The following is a 26444-nucleotide window of genomic DNA, read 5'->3' as shown; positions in this document are numbered from 1 at the left end:
TAAGAGCTCACCCCCAACTGGTCTCCTTGCTTCCATCTTGCTTCTCTTCAGAGTGGTGTTTTTAAAATGAAAACAGATCAAATCACATCGCTGCTTTGAACACTGAAAATTCTTTGATGCTATACCTGACATAAAATGTAAACTCTTTCTCTGCCAGTCAGTGCGTCTCACACCTCTCTTTAGCTCACTCACTGTTCTCCGATCATGAGAATTCTTCTATTCTTTGAGCATTCCAAGCTCTTTCTTGTCCCTGGGTTCTTGTACTTTTGTTTCATCTGCCTCTTTCCATGGCTGGCTCCTTTTCATCCTTCAGATCCCATCTGAAATACTACTTGTTAAGGGAAACCTTCCTGATCACCTCATCTAACGTAAGCCTCCCCTGTGACTTCCTCGCTCACATCCTCCTTTTATTTCCTTCACGACACTTACTACACTCTGACTCCTCACTGGAATATAAGCTCCATGAAGGCAGGACCCCGGTCTGTGTAGTTCACTGCTGTATTTGGGGGGCCATCACTATGCTAGGCATAGAGCAGTATTTACTGGAAAAACAGGAGAAAAGGTGGCAACTGTCAGATTGCAGAATAGCAAGCTGAGGAGTTTGTGGTTTGGTTGGTTGGCAGTGGAGAGTCACTGAAAGTCTAATGCAAGAAGGCAATCTATAAGTGGAAGTATCTGTGCACTATGACTTAAGAGAGGCAGAGAGTTTTACAGAGAAACATTTTAGGAGGCCATGCCATTAATTCATTGTGAATAAGGGTTGTAAAAATGGGATATTTTGATTAGAGAATTGTTAGGATCTGGTAATTGGGAGAGGTAGGAAGATAAAACAACAAAAAAGAATGAATGGAAAAGTGCTCTTTACCATTTGCCATGCACTTGGGTGACATGGAAAGGAATGATAACATTAATAGAAGTAAGGAAATAGGGAAAGAGGTGATGAAGCTAGTGGCTTTAGGAACATGTGCTGTTTTGAGAAACTGTGGGACATCCGGGTAGAAATAGAAAGAACACAGATGAAATATGAAACTAAAGCTCAGGAGGGAGACTTGAGAGACTGGAGAGGCATGAAGCTCTGGAGTCGCCCAGAGGCCATGGCTGAGCCTGAGGGAATGGATGAGATCAAGGGGCAACAGGTACAATGCAGAGAAGTACGTGAAAAAGTCAGACCTTTACAGATGTGAGGAAGGAAAAGAATGAAAGACATAAAGAATATTTGGAGATATGCATCAAGACGATAAGGGGGCATAGGTGTCCAGTAGCCATGTGAGGGGCTACAGGAAGCAGGACAGGAAGCCACCACTATCGGCATCAGCAGGTACATGCTGGAGAAACTGGTAGTTCCTCATAATCATCATGAATTGGCTGGCATGTTCTTCAATCTAGTCTTATCAGCAACTTACAATAATCCTTTATAGTTCTACCATATGAACAAGCCCCTTCCCTAGTATCTATAGGGATTTCTTGATATTGCTAAATCAAATAAATACTTTGGCTGGGTTCAATGGTAGTTTGTAAGGTGCCTTAAGTATAACTATCTCAATTCAAAGTACCTAAGCACAAGTATTTCGGCAAGGGGTCCTTCCTTCAAGTCAGTCGTTCCCAACCAAATATGGCGTGCATCCGAATATCCTGGGGGAAGATTTACCTCCAGGAAATGAGAGACATGCACAGATATAAGTAGAGGGCAAGGTTCAGGAATGAGGGTGCGGGTTTGGATAAAGATTACAGGAAGATGAGCAGATTAGGAGCTGAAGGCAAATGAGGCTAATCAGAAGTCACGAAGACACACACATTTAGGACAAAGGTAGCATGGCTGAGGTGGGGAGTCTAGGCCAGAAAGCATGTGCTGTCCCCTCTCACATCTCCTCCGCTTAGGGGTACAGCCTCTTCTGGCCCTTATATGGTACTACAAGTCATAACACAACAAGTGCACACAAGGTACCTAACAGTAGCAAAGAATCACATGGAGCAGAAGGCAGCAATCAAAGGTAGAATACTCAATTTCAAAGTAAACATTCTGGAAAAAGTTTTAGCTATCTAATTCTGTAACAACTTATGCCTAAAGGAAAATGCCATGGTGATTACGGACTCTGAAAACAGTAGTCACAGGTACATTTTACCCTTGTGCCAACGGAGAACAAACAGTCTCTCCTGTAATAGGCCATTTAGTTTTACCTGCACACATTTAATGACCATCAAGAAAGGCACTATTTTTGAAAGCAAACAACAAAGCTCCATTTAGAATATTCAAATAGCACCCATCTTTGAGGAAGCTTTTTCGTTCTTTGTAGCTATCACACCATAAATTGCAAAACCTCCTGGACAGGCCAGTGTGAAAGAACAAGATTCATCTTGTTTTGCAAGACTCAAGAGCTCTCCAGATGGGTTAGGCGACTCTTCACATATTGCACAGTCCATCAGTGACAACCAGGACTAGAAGAAAAGTCCTTAACATCCAGCCTGCCTCTCATTTGTATAAGAATTATACCATGAAGAAGAAAGGCTGATGGTATCAATGGGAGAATTTGAGGAAAAAGAGACTGCAGAGGTTTCTCTCTTAAAATCAAACTAAGTAAACTGCTTCTCTCCAGAGTAAATCAGCCAAAATAATTTGACTATATTTTAAAGCCTTGAATACAAAAGTAGAGTTGTTTACTACTCATAAACAACTGTAATAGTTAAAAGAAAATCTACTATAACCTTCTCAATATATAGTTAGTAAAATCCACAGTCACAAAAATAGAAGACTATAGTCAACCTTCTGTATCCATGGGTCCCACATCTGTGGATTCAATCAACCTTGCATCAAAAATATTCGGAAAGAAAATAGTTACGTCTGTAATGAGCATGTACAGGCTTTTTTTTCCTGTCATTATTCTGTAAACAATACAGTATGACAATTATTTATGTAGCATTTACATTGTATTAGGTATTATAAGTAAACTAGAGATGGGATACTGGAGCCAAGCCCCCAGGGATACTCCAAAGGATGATGTATTATACCTTAGAGATCTCTAAATATCCAGATCATCATTTTGTATTGCGCTTAACAAATTTTTTTAAGTCAATTACCATTATAGTGGACAAGAAAGCCTCATAATCATTGAACTGTCAACAATAGAAATGTTCTAAAAAGAAAGTTCATTTTGTCTAAAATTGAAAAGGGTATGTAGTTAAATGAAAGGAAAACTGCTAATCAGAGGAGGAAGTATCTTGTTATTCTTTTTATTCACCCCAGAGCTTGATGGGGTGATAAAGCATCGAGAAAGTACATCAAATGTTTGACTGCATCTACTGATAAATTGAGGAGACAAAAAGTGATTTATAAAAAGCTAACAAAGGGAAAAGAACAGTGTTTTAGTAAGACATAACAATGATGAAATTTACAAAATGGAAATACTACCTAATTTTAAAATGTACGAATTGTAAATGGTAATACATGTAAAAAGAATAACAACTATTACTAGAGAGAAGGAAATTTGAATTTTGTAACACATTTCTAAAAAAAATCCAAAAGCTAACAAAGAATGTATTTATACTTATTTCATCAAAGCAATTAATTTGAAAAAGAAAGGCAGGGAGGACTGATAAATTGTACAAGTAAAATTGACCGAAGCGATTTTCTCATACAACACTGCCATAACTGTAATTAAACTTTTCATTGATTTCCTGGGGTTCATTACACGGAATCATTTTGTAACACCAGAATCTCATTAAAAGTGAATGCAATATACTCCCTCATTAATAACACCTGAAATTATATTTTATTTGGTAATCTCATATTCTGCCCTTTCACAAATAAATATAAAATCAATGTTGTCAATGAAGCATGGCCCATCTAACACAGGCCCAGAGGCACTGCACTGCAGGCCCAGAAATAGCTCTGGGAGCCCATGGGAGAGTAATATTCCCAAACCAACAGAGCTTGACTCATCCCCACTCCTGGGTAGAAGGCCAGGTAGAGAACCTCAAGCTTCTCCATGAAGAGATCCAGTAGCAGCCCTCACTAAAGACAGTCCTGCCTACTAGGTCCCATCTGTTGTCCAGGATTCATTTGCTCCAGATGCTCTCTTATCTGCCTCTGCCTTCTCCAGGAATAAGTTCCTACCATGTTTCCCAAAATTAAAAAAAAAACAAAAAACAAAAGCACATTTTTTGCCAGATGCCATGGCGCATGCCGGTAATCCTAACACTTTGGGAGGCTGAGGTGGGAGGATCCGTTGAAGTCAGGAGTTCAAGACCAGCCTGGACAACAAAGTGAGACCCTGTTCTACAAAAAAATAAACTATCCCAGCTCAGTGGCATGTGCCTTTAGTCATAGCTACTTGAGACTGAGGTGGGAGGATGACTTGAGCCTGCGAGTTCAAGGCTGCAGTGAGCTATGATGATGCCACTGCACTCCAGCCTGGGCAACAGAACAAGGACGTCTCAAAAAAAAAAAAAGCCTGCATTTTAAAATTCTGAAACAATCGCAGTGAGATATGCCCCAGTCTGAAAGTTGGTCCCCTCTGAAATTCATGTTGAAACTTAATCCCCAGTGTGGCAGGACTGAGAAGTTGGGCCTATAGGCGGTGATTGGGAAGGGAGGGCCCAGCCCTCATGAATGGATTAATGTATTAATGGGTTAATAGACTATCATAGGAGTGCGACTGGTGGCTTTATAAGAAGAGGAAGAGAGACCTGGGCTAGCACACTCAACCCTCTCAACATGCCATGCCTTGTGCTGCCGGGGACTCTACAGAGTCCTCACCGTCAAGAAGACCCTCACCAGAGGCGTCCCTGGACCCTGGACTTCTCAGCCTCCATAACTGTAAGAAATAAACGCCTTTTCTTTATAAATTACCTAGTTCCATAAGCAACAGAAAACAGACTAAAACATCCTTGACTGGGCGGGAAGAAAGCAAACATACACAATGAGAACTGCTTATGAGGGCCATGTACTTAAGGGCAAAGCAAGCACTACAGGCTGCTTCCAAGAGCTAAGAGCCGGCCATGCCAGCAGCTAGAAGGAAAACAGGCACTTCAGTCCTAGAGTTGCAAAGAAATGAATTCTGCCAACAACCAGTGAGCCTGGAAGAAGACTCTAAGCCCCAGATGAGAACAGTCTCAACCAACACCTTGAATTCAGCCCGGTTAGACCCTGAGCAGGGTGTCTAGCCACATCATGCCTGGACTTCTACCTGTTGAAATAGTGCAACAATAACTTTGTGTTGCTTTAAGCTGCTAAATTTGTGGTAATATGCTTCACTGCAATAGAAAATTAATATGTACTGTAATGAGGGTAGCACTTAAGAAGGACTAGTCTACCAGCAACACAGAGGACTGATTGGAGTGGAGGAAAATTTACCCAGGGAACCACTTAAAGGTTACTGCAGGGCGCTAGGTGGGAGGCGATGAGGGCCTGGGTAGGATGGCAACAGCGCAAACAGTTCGCTGTAAGTATTTTAAAAGTGGTGACAAAGGGCTTCGTTACTGAATAAATTTAAGCAGTTGTAGAAGGAGCTAAACAAAATCCAGTACTTCAAGTAATCAAATCCAAAAAGGTCAAAGAGGATTTAGGGTCAACTAGTCTAATTTCTCTCCTAATGTAAATCCCTTCTCCAACATCTCAGTGTATATTCTCTCCAAATCTGGTGACAGGAAATTATTTCTCCCTGGGCAACCCCTTCTGCTACAGAAGAGCTCTAGTTGCTCAACAGTTCCCTCTCCAATCAAGTCAGAATCAACTTCCTTGAAATACCTACTTAAGATGCAATTTCTGTGTTCTGGAGCAGCAGTGAATTAACTTTTTCTTTCTTAGCACAACCCTTCAATCATGCAAACCCAACTATTCCTACAGTTTCTGTCCCTCCAAGCTAAATGTCGCTAGTAACCAACCATGCTTGACTTCCAGGCTCCTGTCCATGCCGAGGGCATCTTCTACAGACACAACAGTTTGTGACTATATCAAATGCACTGAGTACAGTGTCTGGTAAATAATAAGGGCTTAATAAGCAGTGCTCTTGGAAATTATTAAAATGTGGTTCATAAAATTCTAGATCAAATATTTCTCTGGCCACTACACTTGGACTCTATATTTCAAAGTAATGCCTAAAAGAATTTAGAGAAACAACAAAACACTTCACACCATACTCCTTATGCTACTGTATTATAATCTAAGTTATCTCTCTGTCTCCTTCAGGGGAGTGAGCAGATAGTAACCCTTAACCATTACAAATAATAATGATAAAAACAAAATTTACATTTGCAAAGCACTTTAGTGTGCCAAAATGCTTTTACGTTTATTTAAATCTCAAAAATACTGCACTTCAAAGAAAGGTGTGGATACCTCAGGGACACGGTAAGAAAACAGGAGAACTTTCACTTATGTTTAATTTTTTAACCCTTTCTTTTTAAACCCACAGTTTGCATATCTTAAAATGAATATATCAGAGTAAGAATACATGAATTTTATTTATATATATTCATTTATATTATATATATTTATATATAGCATAAATATTATACCTAAATACACTTAAAGTTCTTTTTACTGATAAAGTACAGGACTAACAAACTGGAGGACCTGGCTCTAAAAAAAAAAGCAAAGCAAGCAATTGTAGGTACAAAGTCTGATTTTCTATATGCAGGACCATATGCAAATTACTGGTAGTAAAATCTACCAAGGTCTAATCAAGAGAATCATATGGTTTATGTGTAATATTTGGCTTTCTCTTTTTTTCAGAGGCAGGGTTTTGCTCTGTCACCCAGACTGCAGTGCAGTGGCACAATCAGAGCTCACAGCAGCCTTCAACTCCTGGCCTCAAGTGATTCCTCCACCTCTGACTCGGCTTCCCAAAGCACTGGGATTACAGGCATGGGCCACCATGCCCAGCCAGAATATTCTTTAGTGAAGTACTACAGAGACTCATTTTCAGAAAAAGAAAATTCCACTAACTAAAGGAATGAAGCACATACAAACACACAATCACCTAGTTGATCACAAAATCACAAAGCAGGCAAGACAGGCTTTAACACTGTATCCTTAGCATAGGATCCATGATAACACTTCTTCGTCTACAGATTTTAAGGGGGAATTGGAAGGAGTCACAGAGGGAGCCCCATACTGGGGGTGGGCAGACGCAGCCCTGCTATGCATGCTGTTACTTCTGCAACAGAGGGGGCTTTATCTGTCACCCATAAATGGAGGCTTTTACAGGACTTGCAGTACAAATTTAGCCAGGCCCCTAGTTCTAACCTCACAGCATACTTTGCAGGGCAGCAGTAAACCACTTGAAATGTTTTGCCTTTTCCAACACGTAAGAGGTTTTTTTGGAGAAGCAGCTTTATCAAGAATTTTTTTTTTTTTTTTAAGTCTCAGTACTTTGAGACTATTGGTCTTTGTGCATAAGCATAATGACTATACTTAATTTTCTAAAATCATCAACTAAAAATAACTGTAAAGGTTACATTAAAAAATGGGTCAGCTATATCTTCCTTTTCTTCTTTCTCTGTCTCTTAACGCCTCACTATTTGTTAGCACTGGCCACAAAAGAACTAAGAGAAAAAACAAAAGTCCAAAAAGTCAATTTGGATAACTATCAATTCTGATGAAAGATTTGGTAGCAAGAGTAAAGCCACTGGCTAAATGAGACTGAGATTCTCTATAGATTTCAAATTACCCTTGTAATCTATTATATCTCATTATCCTTGATAGCAGATACTATGGAACATTGTAATCCAAGTCCCATAAACTTGAGATGTAATCTCTTTAAAGCTGTTTAACGTGGAAAGCTGACCAAGAGTAGGCAGTTAATGAATTTGTATGTGGTTTTGTTTATGTGTGCATTGAAGCAATGGAGTTAAGCTTTTGTTAGTAGATCTCAAAGTTCAAAATCGTGTAACTTAATTCAGAGGAAGGAGTTAAGTCTTTTTTGATTTTTAAATGAGAGTGTACTTTTTACTAAACAGCTGTACTTAATGATTTTCATCTCTTTTTTATTGGCACCTTAAACTTTGAATAGTTGAATTTCTAACTTAAGTGAGTTTTTTAGGCTTCACAGCTAGGCAGCATTCTGTGAACCACATAATATAGTTGTCTTCCCAACAGACATATCACAGAAGGTGGTAATTCTCATGCTTATTGTTAAGTTCAGATGAAAAGTCAATTGACATGAGACATGGTATTTTTTTTTTCTCAGCCACGTTAAAAGATATCAATCAGGGGCCTAACTGATTACAAACTATAACCACTTCTGGTTCAAAAGATAAAACTTTTAATACAGGTTTTTAACATCACAGCTGCAAAGGTAAGAATTTATTAGGGCTTCCTGTTTTCCTTTCTTATTTTTCATACGATTAATGATGAAAGTTACACTGAAAGTCCTAGGACCAAATTAAATCGCATACCTTCAAATTTACTAAGTAACAATGACACCGAAATGAAGCATTTAAGTATGGTCACCAAGGCAGTTCACCAGGAAGCATTTGGTTTACACTTACAGTTAGCATTCAGAAAAAGGAAAATGAAGTATCTATCAGGCTTGACAAATAAAAAAAGCTGTTTATATTAAGCTAATTTTGCAACACTGAGTGACATCCTAATCTTGTTCTTTCAATTATAGCTTTTCCTTGAACCAAAGAGCTTTCTTACCTTATCATCCTGCTTTTAGTTTGTTCTTCTCAATAAACTCAATTTACTTCATATACTCAATAACCAAGAATTTATAACCTTTTTAATTAACTAAAAAAAATTCCATAAAGCTGGTGCCTGTAAACTAAAACTGATGAATAAAACGGAAACTTTTAAGAAGCAGAAATATGTAGTTTCAAAACTGAGTTTGGTGAAAAGAAATTGTTAGTTGGACAGTTTTCACAAAAATAAAGCTTTATCTCAGTTTCATATCAAAATTACCATTGTGATTATCCAGAGAGCATATTGTACAAGATAAACACTTAAAATAAAGAATTAAGTCTCCATTTCGAGTATCATTCTGATTTTGATGGTATTTAGTGTTTAGCTACCTGTGCTTATTTTGCAGAACACATGTAACAAATCAGTAAAATGCCATAATGCTTTTACATTTATTTAAATCTCGAAAATACTGCAGAAGAATCAACTTCCTTGAAATACCTACTTAGGATGCAATTTCTGTGCAATTACTCACTTGTGATTTACATCTGGACCTAACTGCATACATATATATTAATGTATCATTGTTTTCTTTTTCTTTGGGAATTTTCATTTATTCTTATTAATTGTTTAGGCAAGAATGATGCTTATGTCATTCTAAGCATTCAAAGGAGCTTTCTAGCAAGAATCTTTTAGAAATATTTTTGAGATGATGAACAACTAAAAGAATTCCCTTATTGGTGTTGCTGTTCCTTTAAACGAAACTGAAAATCAATAGTTTGTCAAACCTAATAGCAATTCACTGATAACAGAATGAAGCAAAGTCTCTGCGGATCCCTCTGAGCTTCCATCGGTAGTTTTCACGAATTTGATGAACTTTATGACAAACACAGTGGGGCTATCTCCAATCCTCCACAATTATCCTGAATACAAAAATCACGTAACCGACTAAAAACTTCAAGACACAAACACAGCAGTTGAAAGAGACACTGGGAAAAGCAGATCAAGTAACTATAAATGCACAGCTGCCTAACAGTTTAGATACAATGCTTTTCAGTCATCACTAACCACTAAAGTACTACAGTACAGTAAAATAATTATTTGTAATTAAAAGGCTAAGCTGTTCAAAATTCTACAAATGGTGGCAAGCTAGATCGCTACACTTCTTTTCTCCATTGAGCTACTATTTTTTGAGCACCTATTATTTGCAAGGCACTGTGCTGGGCAATGGGAATGTAATAGTCAACAAGATAGATGTGGTCCCGGCCATCTTGGGGCTTTCACCCTGATAAAGATTCAGAAAAGTCAACAGGCATGAATTACAACACAAGGTGACAGTGATTCAGCAGGTGAGGAACTCTGAACATAGAAGGACCTCCAAACTCAGAAGGCTTCCCAAAAGTGATGTCAAAGTTGAAGACTGAAGGAAAAAAAGGAGTTAATCTGGCAAACACGGAAGATGGTGAGGTATACGCGTTTGAGACAGAGGCTACAGAAAGCACAAAATCCACAGGCTGAGAGAGTGCTCCAAAGAGTCACTCTCCATCTACAGATAAAATATCGCAAAGTAACTATGAACAAAAATGCATCTCTGCATCCTTGTAAAAGCTCACTGACATGCAGCATTCTTCTTTTCTTTCTTAATTGTCAAGTTTACCATTCTTCCTTCTTATTTAATATATTTTTTAAAGCTACCAGTAAATTTAAAACTTTATATACGTTTTGGAAAGGTTTTCCAAAATAAACAGTTTTTTAATTTATTTGTTTTGTTATTTGTTTATTTGTTTATTTTTTGTTTATTTTCCAAAATAAACAAATAAACAGTTGAGCAAAAACTTGAGACAATCTTGCAACATTCTTCTAAAATTCATTTATCTTAAGTGTTTCATTCCTTAATCTTAATAAATAAGATGCTACAATGTTTTGCTTTGAAGTAAAAACCAAGCCCTTCATAAAACCCAAAATGATGATTAAGTACCCAGGCAAGTCTGACCTGCAGGTTGAGAGGCAATCATTTGCTTCCCTCGAGTGATTCAGATAACATTCTCTCCACATAGTAGATAGAGGGAGATCTGCTTGGACGTGCAGAATCTAGAGGACCCCAGGTGTCAGGCTAAAAGTGCCATCCACTGAAGGGGACAAGGGGAGAACAGGCAGAGGAGAGAAAAAACAAAAAAAAGTAAGAATTCAGATAAACTACGTTAGCTGTAAGTTGCAGAGGTCTCTCTTAATGGGAAATAAACATTCTTGTGAGTAATGGGAAGCAAGGCAGTGTGCTGAGAGTAAAGAAGAGCTAGGAGAGACAGTGTTGAATCAGTTCTACAGATTAGAAGAGTGTGTCTCAAAGTATGTTATGGGGACCATTAAAACATACAATTCTAGACCCTACCCCAGACCCAGAGTGAAGGAATTTATGGAGGTGACGGCTAAACATTTGCATTATAACAAGCATCTCAGATGGCATATGAAGTTTGAGAACTCCTAGGAATAGTGAAGTTTTCTAGGTTGATGGTAGAATCTTGGATAAAGAAGAAAACTGAGCAAGAAGGCAAAACCCTCAACAACTACTGGAATGCAACAAGAAGTGAAAGACAGGAAAGTTTACGGTGATCTTCAACTCCTTCAACATTCACTAACAGCTTTGCCACCTGGCTTGCTTTCTGGTTTGGCTGAAATTCCATCATCCACCAACACTTTTTCATGAAGACGTACACTTGGGCTAGCTGGCTTTCCTCTGTTGTACAGTCCAGTACTGACTACATACAACCCAACCCAAACCAGGAGTCTCCAAATGTGTATTTGATTATCAAGATGATAGGGAGAAACTGCTGCCAGATTAGTACACATTCACAACCGCTAATGGAAAAGTAAATGCCAAGCTGGCAAGTCAGTCTTCATTTAAATATACTGCATTTGAAGCACACATGTGTGGTGGTAGTCGCAGAGCAGACTACAGAGTGGTATTGTATTTTTCTTTGGAAAAACTGGGTAGGGAAGAGGCAGGCAGTTTCATGTCCTCCTCCAAGAAGGGGATGTACTGCATAATGAGAGAGCCCAGTGAGGGCTATCAAGACAGAGAAGTTGGCTACTGTCAGAGTTGACTAGGCTGAATTTAAGATATTTGGGCTTTTAAAATGATAGATGTAAGAATTATGCCTTACTTTCAAACCTCCCTCGCAGCTGGAGGTAGCCATGTTGCACACTCCTGGCCAATAAGATATAATAAGTTCCTATGAAGAACTTTGCCTCCCAAATTAAGAGGCAAAGTCTTATAAGGAGGTTTCTGCCTTTCCACATTTTCCCCTCATTTCTTCTTTCTGCTCAGAATACAACATGATGATGAGGGTATGGAAGTCATCTTGTGGTCCTGAGGACAAAAACCACAAGCTAATGATAACAGACAAAGAAGGTACCAGGTATGTTGGCAACATCCTTAAGCACCAGCTCCAGACTCGGAACCTCAGAATCCTTGACACATGAAATAATAAACCCTTTACTTAAGTCATTTATTTTCAAATTTTCACTTATGTGATGTTGAATCAATTCTCAACTTAGTTTTTTTTCTTCCTCTTTAAAGTTCTCAATATATTTTGAGAGTGATTATTATTCTTACAAAATTTATCTTTACCTTCCCCTAGCATCTACCACAACATCTTATACTTACAACCAGTTCAATTAAAATCATATTGAACTTAAGGCAGTTAAATCCCATCTTAACAACTAAATCATCAGAAAACAGAGTAGCCTAGCTAAATTTTTTTTTTTTTTTTTTTTTTGTCTAAATTGGAACATTGGCTAAAGTATCTGTAGAGCCCCAGCCCCACAGAAACCAACTGAAATGATGGAATAAAAATGAAAATCGAAGAAAAATCTGCATCAGCAATAAATTAGGTAAAGACAGGATACTAAAAACCTCAAGAAGCATTTGTTAAATAAAGGACAGATGAGACTAAATTGAAGACAGTTACTGAGGGCTGAGTCACTACATTCATTATTTAAATAGCAAAAGAATATACTACATAAATAGCTACCAATAAGGAATGGATAAATATGGGAAATAAATATGGGCAATCAAGGCTCTTCTAACCATACTCATTATTCCTTCCTGGTGAGGAGCAAGGACAGAAGCCAGGGTGAACCATGGCCAGATGAGCCCACTCCTCAGAAAGCCCCTTTGTCACCACAGTGTAGGAGAGCTGAGAGGCAGCTACATCATAGCTAGAGGGCTAGAAAGCAGTAGAGGGTCATGAAAAAATGAAAGCAGGGCCTCACCTTGATATAATTCTCACTGAGACAAGGGAGAACACTTTTCTGATGGCTTCACACAGTGTAGCAAGCCACCCACTGCCACCATACTTTGGCACACTGTGGTATTCTTCCAACTCAGCAGGCCACAGCACCAGAGAAGAGGCTGGACACAGACATACCATATGCAGAGAGGAGAAACAGATGACACTAAAACCCAGATTTGGGAAACAGGACATTGGCACTGTTGTTTCAGAAACATGGTAAATAAAAAAAACCTTTTGGAGAAAAAGTTCCCTCACTGCTTGTGCCCTCCTCGTTTCCATCAGGCCACAGGACTGCTAAACCAGTGAATGCAAACTGATGGCCTTGGTTCCTCTCACTTAAAATGAGAGAGAACTCCAACAACAAGTGAAACTGTTAGGTGATGAATACAAACCCAACCCTGCATCCGTTCAATCGACACATAATGAGCGCTTACTATGTGCCAGGCACTGCTGTAGGTACAGAAGACAGAACAGCGCAAACAGACAAAATGCCCCACCCCATGAAGCTTACATTCATTTGGGGTGTAACTACTGTCTGGATAGTGTTGTCTTCTTGCCAGAATAGAGAAAGATAAAGAGAGGTAAAACGAATCAGTGTGACTCATTAAAAAAGATTCTACAGTATAAAAGAAAAAAAAAGTAGCATGGAAGAAGAGGCTGAACATATTTTTAAAAAGATGTACCACAGACCCACTAGACTATAAACTCCTGAAGAGTAAGACCTATCAGGGCAGAGACTGTGTCAGTCACCTGCACCTTATTCTGTCCACAACACTCAGAAGCGGATATTTGGAATATAATAGATGCTCAACAAACATCAGCTGAATGAACAGAACAAGTAAATTTGTACACTCTAGAAAAAAGTAAAGCTCATGAAACAAAGTAGGTTAAGAAAAGTAGTACAAGAAACAAAAACTGCCATAGCAGAATGTTAAAAGTCACGAGATGTAATAAAAAGTAGATGGCACAAAATCAAGTCAGCACTCTACATAACACATTTCAGAAGACCCTTCGGAATGAAGCAGAAAATTATAATGAAGAAAGCAAGCAGAGAAAGTACAACAAAGAGGCAATTACCAGAAAATGAAATAATTAGCATAAACATGAAAAAGGAGATAACTTGATCATTATTTCACCGTATTCCTGAAAAACTCAAGAAATAATCAACTGAAAAAAAATGTTTAAATACTTCCAAAATCATTTATCAATACATGTACTGATCTATTTAAGTAAAACTATGAAACTCAAGAGGCATAAAAGAAGACTTGTATAAATGAAGCTGACGTAACGGTAAAGTTCTCAATTCATCCCCGAATAAACATTGAAATCCCAATTAAAATATTAGCAGAATTGAGGTATTATTCCAGGTATACAGCTTCATAAATTCTTTGTGAATAGAACATTCAAACACTGGTTAATGATTTATTAAAAACTGGCAATATCTCTATCTTATACCACTGACCAAACTACATTTCTTATCAATAATCAATTTTATTATAAAATATAAAATCATAAAAATATATTAAAAATGCAGATAAATACTGTATTTACAAAATCTTCATATGGGAAAGCCTAAGCATGGTATAAAAACCAGAAACTTGTAAGAAAATAGCTTTGGTTACATCAAATAACAAAGATAAATGAAAACAAGACACAAACAACATAAGACTTTTGTGACAGATATATATAATGAGATCAAATCTTTAATATATAAAGAATCCTTACAAACAATAAACAAAGACGAGCACAGAAGAGAAGGCTGGGAGGCAAACAGGCCATTAACAAAGCAATACAAATCACCACTCAGCATATGACAAATATAAAACCTCATCAGAATTAAGTACAAAATTAAAAACCTAAGTGTACTTTCACACACTGAATTGACAGAGTTATTCAGAAAAATACATTATCGTCAAGCATTCATTGGTGAAGATATGGTGAGGTGGCTAGCATGAATTGGTGCAACTTTTCTTGAGGGGAATCTGTTCATGAAAACTGAAAGCTTTAAAACCATGCATACCCTTTGACCTAACAAGGCCACTTATATACACTTGTCCTAAGAAAATCATTATAGATTTAGCTTATTTATTATAGTACTATTTATAATAATAAGGATAATAAAATAAAAAACATCTAAAACAGGAGAAATAAATAAATACATTATGGTATAACTATGCAATGGCATGCTATATACCCATCAAAAATAAAGGTATACTTCCATACAGCTAACTTTGAGAAAAAAATACATAAAAGGATATATGTAAAATGATATTACAAGTCTTTATTTTTAATAACAAGAAGTAAGAGACTACTTAAATGTCCATTAATAAGGAAATGGTTCAATAAACTAAATATATCTATAGTATGGAATACTCTCAATCTTTAAAAAGAGAAGGCAGATTTAATTGTATTGATGAGGAAGTATGAGGAAGATATACCAATTAGTGAAGAAAGCAAATAACTAAACAAAACATGTAATATAACCCCATTTTTATAAAACAAACAAAATAGAAACCATCTATGCACTAATGTAATAATAACCTTTCTTGAACATTTACTGGATATGGCAGTGAATCATTTGCTTACATTATTGCTTATAATCATCACAATAATCCTTTCTGGGAGGATTATCTCCATTGTACAGACAAGTAAACCAAGGCTTAGAGACTTGAAAAAAAATGTGCCTGTAACCACAAAGCCAATAAATTGTAGACCAGAGATTCCAACCCAGCCAGTCTGACTCCAGAGGCTGTACTGCTAATATTAAAACACACACTATGCACAGATAAAGGCTAAAAAACTGCATGCAAAAAGCCTGGTTATTGGCTGGACATGGTAACTCACGCCTGTAATCCCAGCACTTTGGGAGGCTGAGGCAGGTGGACCACCTGAGGTCAGGAGTTCAAGACCAGCCTGGCCAACATGGCGAAACTCCATCTCTACTAAAAATACAAAAATTAACTGGGCATGGTGGCAGGCACCTATAATCCCAGCTACTCAGGAGGCTGAGACAAGAGAATGGCTTGAACCCGGGAGGCGGAGGTTGCAGTGAGCCAAGATCACACCATTGCACTTTAGACTGGGCGACAAGAGCGAAACTTTTTCTCAAAAAGAATAAAAACCCTGGTTATTGCATGGCCTGAAGGGACTTTCTGTATATTATGTGATTGTGTTTTAAGAAAACGCTACTTTTAAATTTTAAAAGTCACTAAAAACAGGGTAAACATGTTGATACACAAAAAGACATGAGCAGAATATTAATTTTTTTCAATCACAGAAGGCATTTACACTATGATCGTATATTTGTTTATAAAGCAAAAACATACGAGATGCATAGAAAAAATTTCTGGAAGAGAATATACCAAAATATTCAAAATGGTTTTATTTTGAGATAGTGAAATTATAGGAGGATTTCAATCTTTTCTTTTTGCTTATCTGTATTTTCTATTTTTTCTAAAAATAAATACTTATTAGTCGTATAAATAAAAATAATACTATAACATTTAGTAAGTATATCATTATTAAGGTACTTATTTCAAAAAATAAAGTTCAAGAAATCATAGTAATTCAGTCATTTCATACTGAGTGAATGCTAATAACCCCTTAATACAAATATTTAATAACTGAAGATTACAGTAAGTTGACTTCTTAAACTATACAAGTGATTAAAATGAATGTGTATCCTCCATTTCTGCTTTTCTCTTTTAATAAAAAACAGCATTCTAGGCTCTAGGAGAAAAAAATTTATAAATTGATAGACCATATTTCATATCAGTTCCATCAACAGCATCATCTATTGGTTCCAATAAATAATCTATTTCAGTGTCCTGGTCTCAAAAAACGTGTTGCAGCGTTTCAGCACAGATGTTCCTCTGGAAAAAAGTTCTGCTTTTTACTGACCTATATTAAGTATAAACTCAGTTGAGTCACCAAAGCCTCTTATGATCCTAATCCAAATAAAATTTCTTTACCCCAGTGTGGTCCATGCAATGAACTCCAAAAACATATTGTAAATAGCTCAGTTGGCAAGAGAAACTCAAGGGAGACATATTATTCCTTCTTTATAATCTCAGTCTTACTTCCCTTCATTTAAAAAAAAAAAAAAAATCTTTAAATGGCATTAGCACTAGCAAATGTTTGGCTCCTATCCTGGCCTAAATGCCAAGGCATCAGGCTGCTGCTACCTTCTATCCCACAGATGAAATGAGTACTATATGGCCCTTCACTTATTCTACAGTTAATTATCCTCTGTATATTGCAGCTATAAACAAAAGAAGGCAAAGAAAGAAAGGCTAGTTCTAGGAAAGGGATCGCTGACTCCCAGATATTTCTGCCTCGGCTATCATTAGCTATAAATGAATTCTGCGAGATGTTAAGAGTCCAAAAGAAATCAATTGACAGATATCAGGTATTTTCTTAAATAAAAAATCCTGCTGACTCTAAGACACACGTGACTTCTAGTAATAAACTAAATAGAGAGGTAAAAGGTCAGATAAGAGGGTAGGGGTCACTCAAAGGGTGCTGCTTCTTTAAATGGAACAAGCAGAAGGAAATGACTTTAATTCAATTAGTTCATCCAGAAACCTGGGGCGTGGAATATATAAAATAATACAAGGGAAATTTACTGCCCTGGGACCTTTCCATCTGTGTGTGTAGGTGAGGCTGCTCCCCTTTTCTGTGGTGCATCTGTCTTGCTTTGCATGCCTCTCTTGTGTGGTCCAGATTTTGCCCAGTTGGCTTTTCCTGCTGCCAGTGGTAGCGACCGGCTCTGCTGGCTCTCACTAGGTGAGTTGACTCCACATTCAATCAGACCACTCGGTCTGGGACTGGTACTCGCTGTCTGCCTAACACCTACTTCGCTTTCTCGAAGTGTGGTCTAGGACCACCTGCATCAGAATCATCTGGTGTCCTCGTCAGACATGCATATCTCTGGGTCCTGTCCCAGCCCTAGGGGATCTGAATCAGTGGAAACAGTGGCCAGGAATCACTGTTTTAAGAAGCCCACCATGAGGGTACATCACCATGCTGACATTTGGAAGCCAATGAGTTGATGTACACTACACATCACAGTATGTACTATTAGATAATTTATTAATTTCTTGAGATTTCAGATAGTATGTTTTAGATATCAAACCCTGCATCTGGAATGACAATTCAGATTTATAACCATATAAGCTACATAAAAGGAGAAATAATACAATAGCCAGTATGAAGGAAAGGAAGATGTGGCCAAGAGAAAAGTTGATCTTAAACAAGTTATCCTATTTTCCTGTGTTTCTAATGAAACAAGCATTATGATAATAAACTTAAAATTATTTTAAAATGAATTATTTAAAGCAGCTCATTTAAGACTCTAAGAAGACACAGCAATCATTATTCTCTGATTTAGCAACCAGCCAACACTGACTTCCTAATTGGCAAATAAAATAACTCTCACCGGCCAGGCTTCTCAGGAGACCTCCAGCATTTGACATCCAGTCCAGATCACTGCCCTTTATGAACTGGATCTAGTCTTTCGGCTTCTGTGACAGGGTCTTTTCCGGTCTTCCTCCCTCTGACCATTTATTTCCTTGCCGGGTCCATTATATACCTTATCCGATCCTTAAAAGGGGATATGCTCCAAAGTTCTGGTGACCATCAGCATGGTCACTCCACACACTGATCCTCGGTAACACCATTTACTACTATGACCTCACTGCCAGCTCCAGGCTGAAGACCCCTGGTTCTTCCAGCCTCATGTTCTCTCGGAGCTCCTGCCTTTCACAGCCCCCTGCCCCACTGGATATGCCAGTAGCAACTCAAATTCCACTTGTCCAAAATTGAACTCATCATGTTTTCTTTAAATCTTTTCTTTCTTCCATATTTACACTCTTAAGTCTCAATACCACCATTCATCTAGTTTTTCATCCTAAAACCCCGTAATCGTGTCTAGAGCAGGGGCGGTAAATCCAAAGGCCAATGGGGGTAGCCAGGTATTAAATTTATTTTTTAAGAAATATGTGTATAGTTCTTGACATGTACTAGGCACTTGCATGTCATTTGCAAATGTTAACTCACTTATTACTCAGAACAACCCTATGAAGGAAGTACTATTATTATCCCTAGTTTACAGATGGGTAAACTGAGGCCGGTGAGATTCTAAAACTTGCACAAGGTCAGTCAGCTAGCCAAAGCCAGGATTTGAATGCAGGGAATCTTCACTCCAGAAGACGGCTCACTCTGCTCTCTCTCAGAGAGCAGGATAGAGCCTAGAATAATAAATGACAAAAGGGCCCATGAAGCTGGAAAATACCTGCTTCACCTCAAGGTATTCAAACTCTCTGCAGCTCCATGCTCTCAGCTCTTATTTCATGTCTCCTTAGCAATCCACTTCATCAAGCTAAGGTCCTACTCATTCAGTTCCCTTAATGTTTCTCTCTCTATATCTATCTTTCTCTCTCTCTCTCCCTTGTTCTCTTTCCCCACCACAGCCTCAGTTCAGGCCCAAGTTGTTTCTCAGTTAACCACCACTATTTGTCTGCCATCATTCTTGCCTCTCACTAGTCTGTGCTCTCCGATAGAAGGTCAGCAAACTTTTTCTGTAAAGGCCAGATAGTAAACATTTCAGGCTTCCCAGGCCACAAGGTTTCTGTTGCAATTAACTCCGTCACTGCAGCATGATCTATGCTCAGAACAAGTGGGCGTGGTTGTGTCCCACTAAAACTGCATCTACAAAAACAGGTGATCCTTGCTCTATAGTACTACCCACAGCAGTTTTCTTAATCAAGCCTATTCCTTCCACTGAAATATAATCCAGATGGTTTCAAAGCATTAGAGAATATGCAAAAATATGAAAACATCAGAAGAAAACATGAGTGAATGCTTTTGTAACCACAGGGTGATGAAACCCTTCTAAGCATGAGAAAAACAGATACATAAAAGTCAAAAATCTCCATGGGGCAAAATAAAACAAAACAAAACAACAAAATACCACAAAAAAAGAAAAGGACAAAATGAGAAAAAATATTTGTAATGAATATGATGTATAAAATGCTAATTTTCTTTATTTACAAAGAATTCTAAAAAGTCAATAAGGAATGACCAAGGATATAAGAGCTAAATAACAGAAGAAAAAACACAAATGATCAAAATAGAAAAAAGATGCTAAACCTTACCAAAATGGAAATAATGAAAACTCACACAAAATCTTTTTCAATGATCAAACTGGCAAAACTGGGAAACACTGCTTATGCAGGAGTGGACTCTACAGAGAAAGTCTAATTCCCAAATGCTGGCCGGGTGCGGTGGCTCACGCCTGTAATCCCAGCACTTTGGGAGGCCGAGGCGGGCAGATCACAAGGTCAGGAGATCGAGACCATCCTGGCTAACACGGTGAAACCCCATCTCTAGTAAAAATACAAAAAATTAGCCGGGTGTGGTGGCGGGCGCCTGTGGTCCCAGCTACTCGGGAGGCTGAGGCAGGAGAATCATTTGAACCTGGGGGGCAGAGGTTGCAGTGAGCCGAGATCATGCCACTGGACTCCAGCCTGGGCGACAGAGGGAGACTCCGTCTCAAAAGAAAAAAAAAAAAGAAAAGAAAGTCTAATTCCCAAATGCTGTTGAGGGGAAGGGCAAATTATACTATGTTTTTAGAAACAAATCTGTTGTTCCACCAAAGATTTAAATGTTCAAAGCTAGCTATTACATTTCTAAATACTGATCCTAAAGGCAGACTCACATGAGTATACAAAGACATACATAAAAGTTAATCACAGAATTGCTTTTAATAGCAAAAAACCTGGAAATATCACAAATGTTTACCTGCAGAAGACTAGTTAATAATGGCAGATCCATACAATGGAATAGTATGCTGTGAATACTGTGAGTGAAAACTATACGTCATAAGAAAATGGCAAGTTGCAAAACTGTGTGTGTGTGTGTGTGTGTATATATATATATTTAAAATGATCCTATTTCTGTGGAAGAAAACTTACAACCATAGCTCTATCTGCATATGTGTCTATATACAGAAGGCGACATTTCACACAGGGGTTTTTAATCTAGAATGGTGGGAAAGGATACTTTCTCAGTTTAAAATATATGCTTCTGTATTATTTGAATTCTTTTTTATAATAAGCCTATACTAATTCAATAGAAATTTTAAAATATTTAAAAGGTAAATAAGACAAAACATAAAGTCATCATATCCCTCCATAGAAGCTTCCAGGACTTTCCATGGCTATGGTCTAACTCTTTAGCCTGATATACATACCAATATGACAACATGACCACTGCCTAACTCTTCAATCTTAATAAGCACCTCTCCTATATGATACTCAGGTCATACTATGCTACTCATAGTCACCCTGCAGCTTTTTGAATGTGCCAGGATAACTCAGACTTCTTTGCTTTTGCAAAGACTCTTCCCTCTACTTAAAATTCTCCTCCTCATCTTCCCTGCTGAGTAAATATTCATTCACCTCAAGTCCCTCCATAGGCAAAAACAACCTTAGGGGAAATATAATACACATTAAGCAGACAATCAAATGTTTACCTATACTTATTTGGAAATTTGCAGTGTCTCCCATGTGTCGAGCATGCTGTTGGATGCTTTCTATGCATTATTTGATTTAATTCTTAAATGATCTATTATTATTCCTACTTTACAGACGTGGAAATCATCTCAGTAAAGTTAAGGAACTGCCCAAAGTCTCACCGGCTAGTAAATGTGAGAGCCAAGATCTGAACTCAAGTGTGCTTGTCAATTCCGAGTTTTGAGAAGGGAGACTGGGACCAAGAGCAGGATTAACAGAGGCCTTGAAAGGATCTGACTGGATATAAGACAGGCAGACCAGTTTCCCACGGAGGTGGGGGAACAAGTATGGTGGGGTGGAAGGACTGGCCTAAATGGTAGGGTGGAGGGACAGGGAAAAGGGAAAAAAGGTTGATTCTGAGGAACAGTTTGATCATTCCAGGTTACAGTGTTCCTTTAACACTAAGCAGGGTTGAAACAGAAGACAACACGGAGAAACTATAGACTCATATAAGCTAGGAAAATCGAAAGCAATATTATGGGAAAGTTAGTTCGGCAACCCTGGGCTGCATGAACTGCAGGGTAAGCAGGGCAGAGGACAAAAGAAAAGAACAGTGAGGAGCTGCTGCAAAAACCAACAGCCTCCCGTGTTTCTAACCTAAACTGGGATGGCAGCTTCAGAAATGAGGATGGGAAAGCAAATCTCATAGGCCTTACGAAAGATTCTGTTGGTGACAGAAATTAGACTAAAGATGAAGGGGAGAGCAGAGAGCAAAAAGTGAAGATGACTGGTTCTAAGGTTTCCCCTCTGAAGGAAGTGAAGAATGCTGTAACTGACAGAAATGGGACGATAAGAGACAAGAGCTAATCTGCCGGGTGGACGTGCTAAGTGATGGCACACACAAAGAAGCTCCTGCTGTTGACAGGCCACATCTGATGCCTACGGGCTGAGAGGCCTCTTTTTTGGGGTGGTATCCTTATAAGCATAACTTATCTATAGTCATTCTTAACATGTCAGCAGCATGACACTCAGGCCACTTGTGTAAATGATAAAAGAGAATTTCTTTAGAAACATGCTGATTCCTTGCTTAGTGATCATAAACCACTGAGACATGTTTTCAAGGTTATCACACAGAATTCATCTCACCGTCTTAGAGTTACATTACGTAAGTCTTACTAAGACGTTTTAGCTCCTTCACCAACCCCTCTGTGTCTATTCATCATTTCTTTAAAAACAACTTTCTTTAAGTAAGGCTGGTCGCTAAGGAGAGAAGTTGTCTAGTTGCCTGCTTTTGCCCTGGATTTCAGGCTCAAGTCTCTTAAAAAAAAAAAAAAAAAAAAAAAAAAAAATCACTCTTTCCCTGATCCTTCTCTGCTCTCACAAGCCTCCCTGTCTCATCTTTTCATCTGACTCCAACATTATTTACCACTTTCTGTCCTCAAAGAGGCCTGGCTTACTCTTACTATTCACACATTATATTCAGTCTCTTTATTCTCATTTAAGAGGAATCAACCAGGTTTCCCCCAAGTTGCAGCATGACCCAGAACATACCTTCTAAACAAGGTTAGCCCAGAATAAGCTAAGTCAAAGTCTGGCTATACGATGGGATAATAATGATGCTCTACCTGACTTCCAGGGTGATTGTAACAACCTGTAATAATAACTTAACTTAATTATGGTAATACAATTTGGCATAAGATGCTAGAATTAGGTTAAAAAACAAAATCTGGTTCAAATCTCCTTTCAGGAAAAATGCACCCTACATCCCCACAGACCTGTGACAACCCCAGAGGCTCTACAAGAAGCAAACCACAGAAGTGAACTGGGAGACTCAGTAGCCACTGTGGATTCATATCAAGCCCAGCAGTGCAATTCTTCCCATTCCAGAACTCAAGTCGACAAAACTTACTATCTTATGCATCTTTACAGTAAGTGTAAAAACACTAACGACAAGGAAATAAGCAGGATAAACATTCAACTTTAATTGCAAAGGAAAGGGTGACTATTTTTAGTACAATACTTACAATGCAAAACTATTTAAAATTCTGTGTAAATAGAATTCAGAAAATTTAATTTCAAATCCCCGTTAAATTGAAGAGAGGAAAAATACTAAGACAGGACCTGCAGTTCCAAATTATTCTTTTCGGGTGGTAAATAAAATGAGCTTTTTGTTTAACTAAAAATAAAGTTTCAAATAAGTAAGTATATCAGAAAAACAAAGTACCTGTGAGTTTGATTTTGGATAGTCGAGCCAAAATTCCTGGCAAATCATACACTTGCAGCTTCATCTCTTTCCACCGCTTTTCCTCTTTTGTCTCTTTCCGTACATCTATTGAGTCTTCAATTACTGAGGCTGGCTCTAGTTCTATCAATTCCTTTTCGTTTGGCTTTCTGGACAAAGATAGGCTGGGCGGTGAAAGAGGTCTCATCTCATACATTTCTGCTTTGGCTTGACCTGAAGATGTTTTTTCAAGGAAAGGAGATGCTACTGGTTCTGGCTTGGGTTTTACTTGCTGGTTGTGGCTTCTGTTCAGCTGTGTGACATACTAAACAAAAAAGCACAAGTTACTATAAAACCAAGGCCCAAATGCTCTCAAACGATTGTTTAGCAATCTCTTTAATCAGTTCAGCTTTTACATTATTTGAAAGCTTTTCCCACAGCTTTAATATCTGTTAATTATGGAAATCACTATACTAAGAGATATGGAGAATAAAATTTGGGCCTCAGTAATGGTTTTCAATTTCTGTAGTTTAGAAAAGCATAGAAATATATGTTCCTTGAAAGAAAAATACATTTACTTGTTATCCATCTCCTCTAGAATTTGCCCTGGAGGCTTAACATTCCAAATACAATAAAAAAGTTTTCAATAATTAAGAGCCCAGCCGGGCACAGTGGCTCATGACTGTAATCCGAGGATCCTTGAGCCCAGGAGTATGAGACCAGACTGAGCAACACAGGGAATGTCTCTACAAAAAAAAAAAAAAAATTAGTGGGTCATGGTGGCATATGCCCACAGTCCCAGCCACTTGGAGGCTGAGGCAGAAGGATTGTTTGAGTCTAGGAGATTGAGCTGTGATGGCACCATTGTACCCCAGCCTGAACGACACAGTGAGACCTTGTCTCACACACAAAAAAAGAAAGAGCCCAAGTCAACCTGTTGACCTTCCATGTTCTCAGGCAAACAGCATAGGGAGGGGCTCAGTGGTAGGGCATAATCCAGGGCTGAATGATTTTCTAGCAGGGCAGGATGAAGACAGAACGTGGGCTGCAGAGTCAGATAGTCTCTACCACTTACTAGCAAAATTAATAACTACTACTACTATTTGTGAAGTACTTCACAGTTTTATATAATATATATCTCATTTAATCTTCTAAACAGTTGTCAAAGAAGATACATCATTATTAGTATCTCTCTCTCTTTCTCTCTCTTTAACTTACAGATAAGGAAACTAAGCCTCAGAAATAAATTGGCATATCAACAGCTAACAACCAGCTATAGGCAGGCCTGGGAGTGGAGCCACCTATGCTGATAACTATTTAAGAGCCTTTTCCATTACATCGCAAAGATGTGAAATTACATACATTAGTCTTAATAAAGAATTACAGACTCATGAATGAAGAGTTCTATTTACATAAAAAAGGGCATTACACATATTTGAATTTCTCCTCTGAATAGCCACCATTATCCTTGACCCCCCAACTTAAAAAGCCTGAACATTTCTGGAAATTTAAATTTCTTATCAACGTATCGAGTTTTATTAAGATTTTAATTTAATTTTAAGTTTTAAGTTAAAGATGAGAGAAATGTAGAATAGGACTTTAAATTATAAGTTTGCTGTTCTTTCAGGCTGGCACTATGAGTTTTCAGCTACCATTCTGCCATTCTACGACCCTTTTTCTATCTGAGAAAATGCAAATGGCCTCGCTGGCAATTAACAGTAAGTTCCATATTGCCCACAAATTCACAGAGTCAACCTGGATTGATGTATGTTATCAATACCTATTATAAAATGCCGAGAAAATGATAAAAACTGTCGAATTGTTTGAATTTACTCAGAAGTGCAATTGTTAAAAAAGACTTTTAAATGTACTGCTGATTTAAGAAAATGAGAGGGTTGGCCGGGCGTGGTGGCTCATGCCTGTAAGCCCAGCACTTTGGGAGGCTGAGGCGGATCACAAGGTCAGGAGATCGAGACCATCCTGGCTAACACGGTGAAACCCCGTTTCTAATAAAAATACAAAAAATTAACCGGGTGTAGTGACTGGTGCCTGTAGTCCCAGCTACTCGGGAGGCTGAGGCAGGAGAATGGCATGAACCTGGGAGGCGGAGTTTGCAGTAAGCCGAGACTGCGCCACTGCACTACAGCCTGGGCGACAGAGCGAGACTGTCTCAAAAAAAAGAAAGAAAATGAGAAGGTCACACTTTTAAAGCAATTATTTCTCTATTACTGATGTAGTCACAGAACTCCAAAGAATTTTAAAAGATGTATCACAACAGTTCAGCTTTTCCCAATTTTGGCCAGGTCGAAATATGCCACAAGTTTTCAGTCTTTCTCTAAACATAATCAGTAAGTTCAGGATCATACTTTTAACCTCAAACACCAGAATTATTCTGGTTTCGGTTAAGAATAATCAAAACAAGAGATTTGGATAAATTTAAGGACACTAAATAAAAGTTGTTTTCAAACAGTATTTCTTAAAACTTTTATTAAATAGGAATTTCTGAAATTCCCTCAACAGAGAAAAACAAAGGCAGAAAGTAACAGAGTAAGAATGGTCTTCTAAACATACCATACGTTTGAGGAAGCTAAAGTGCTGAAATGTAATCCACCGCTTATTGACATTCCTGAAAAGATGTAAGAACTTGTGAGGGGATTCCTGTATAGTTCTTCTTTCAAGATACCAGACACAGCCTCCTACCCAACCTATAAAAGAGAGAGAAGTGGAAGAAAGGTTAAATGATTCGTACTTCTTATCAAATGATGACTACACCTCCCCAGAAGCAAAGCCAGCCACTAATGCAG

At 38.1% G+C, this 26444-nt stretch overlaps 1 protein-coding gene across 1 annotated transcript in view; it reads right to left on the bottom strand.

The window, feature by feature from the left end:
- LOC112609845 (protoheme IX farnesyltransferase, mitochondrial) overlaps positions 1-26444 on the bottom strand; it is a 140490-nt gene that overhangs the window by 108817 nt on the left and 5229 nt on the right. The window contains exons 2-3 of the mRNA XM_025363005.1: positions 26212-26345; positions 23644-23965 (exon numbers count right to left, since the gene is read on the bottom strand). Coding sequence (XP_025218790.1) covers positions 23644-23965; positions 26212-26345 — 456 coding nt within the window. The remainder of the gene's footprint in view (positions 1-23643; positions 23966-26211; positions 26346-26444) is intronic.

This window comes from Theropithecus gelada, chromosome 16 (genome assembly GCF_003255815.1).
Source record: "Theropithecus gelada isolate Dixy chromosome 16, Tgel_1.0, whole genome shotgun sequence".
NCBI classification, from domain to species: domain Eukaryota; kingdom Metazoa; phylum Chordata; class Mammalia; order Primates; family Cercopithecidae; genus Theropithecus; species Theropithecus gelada.
This window is presented reverse-complemented; position numbering and strand designations above follow the sequence as displayed.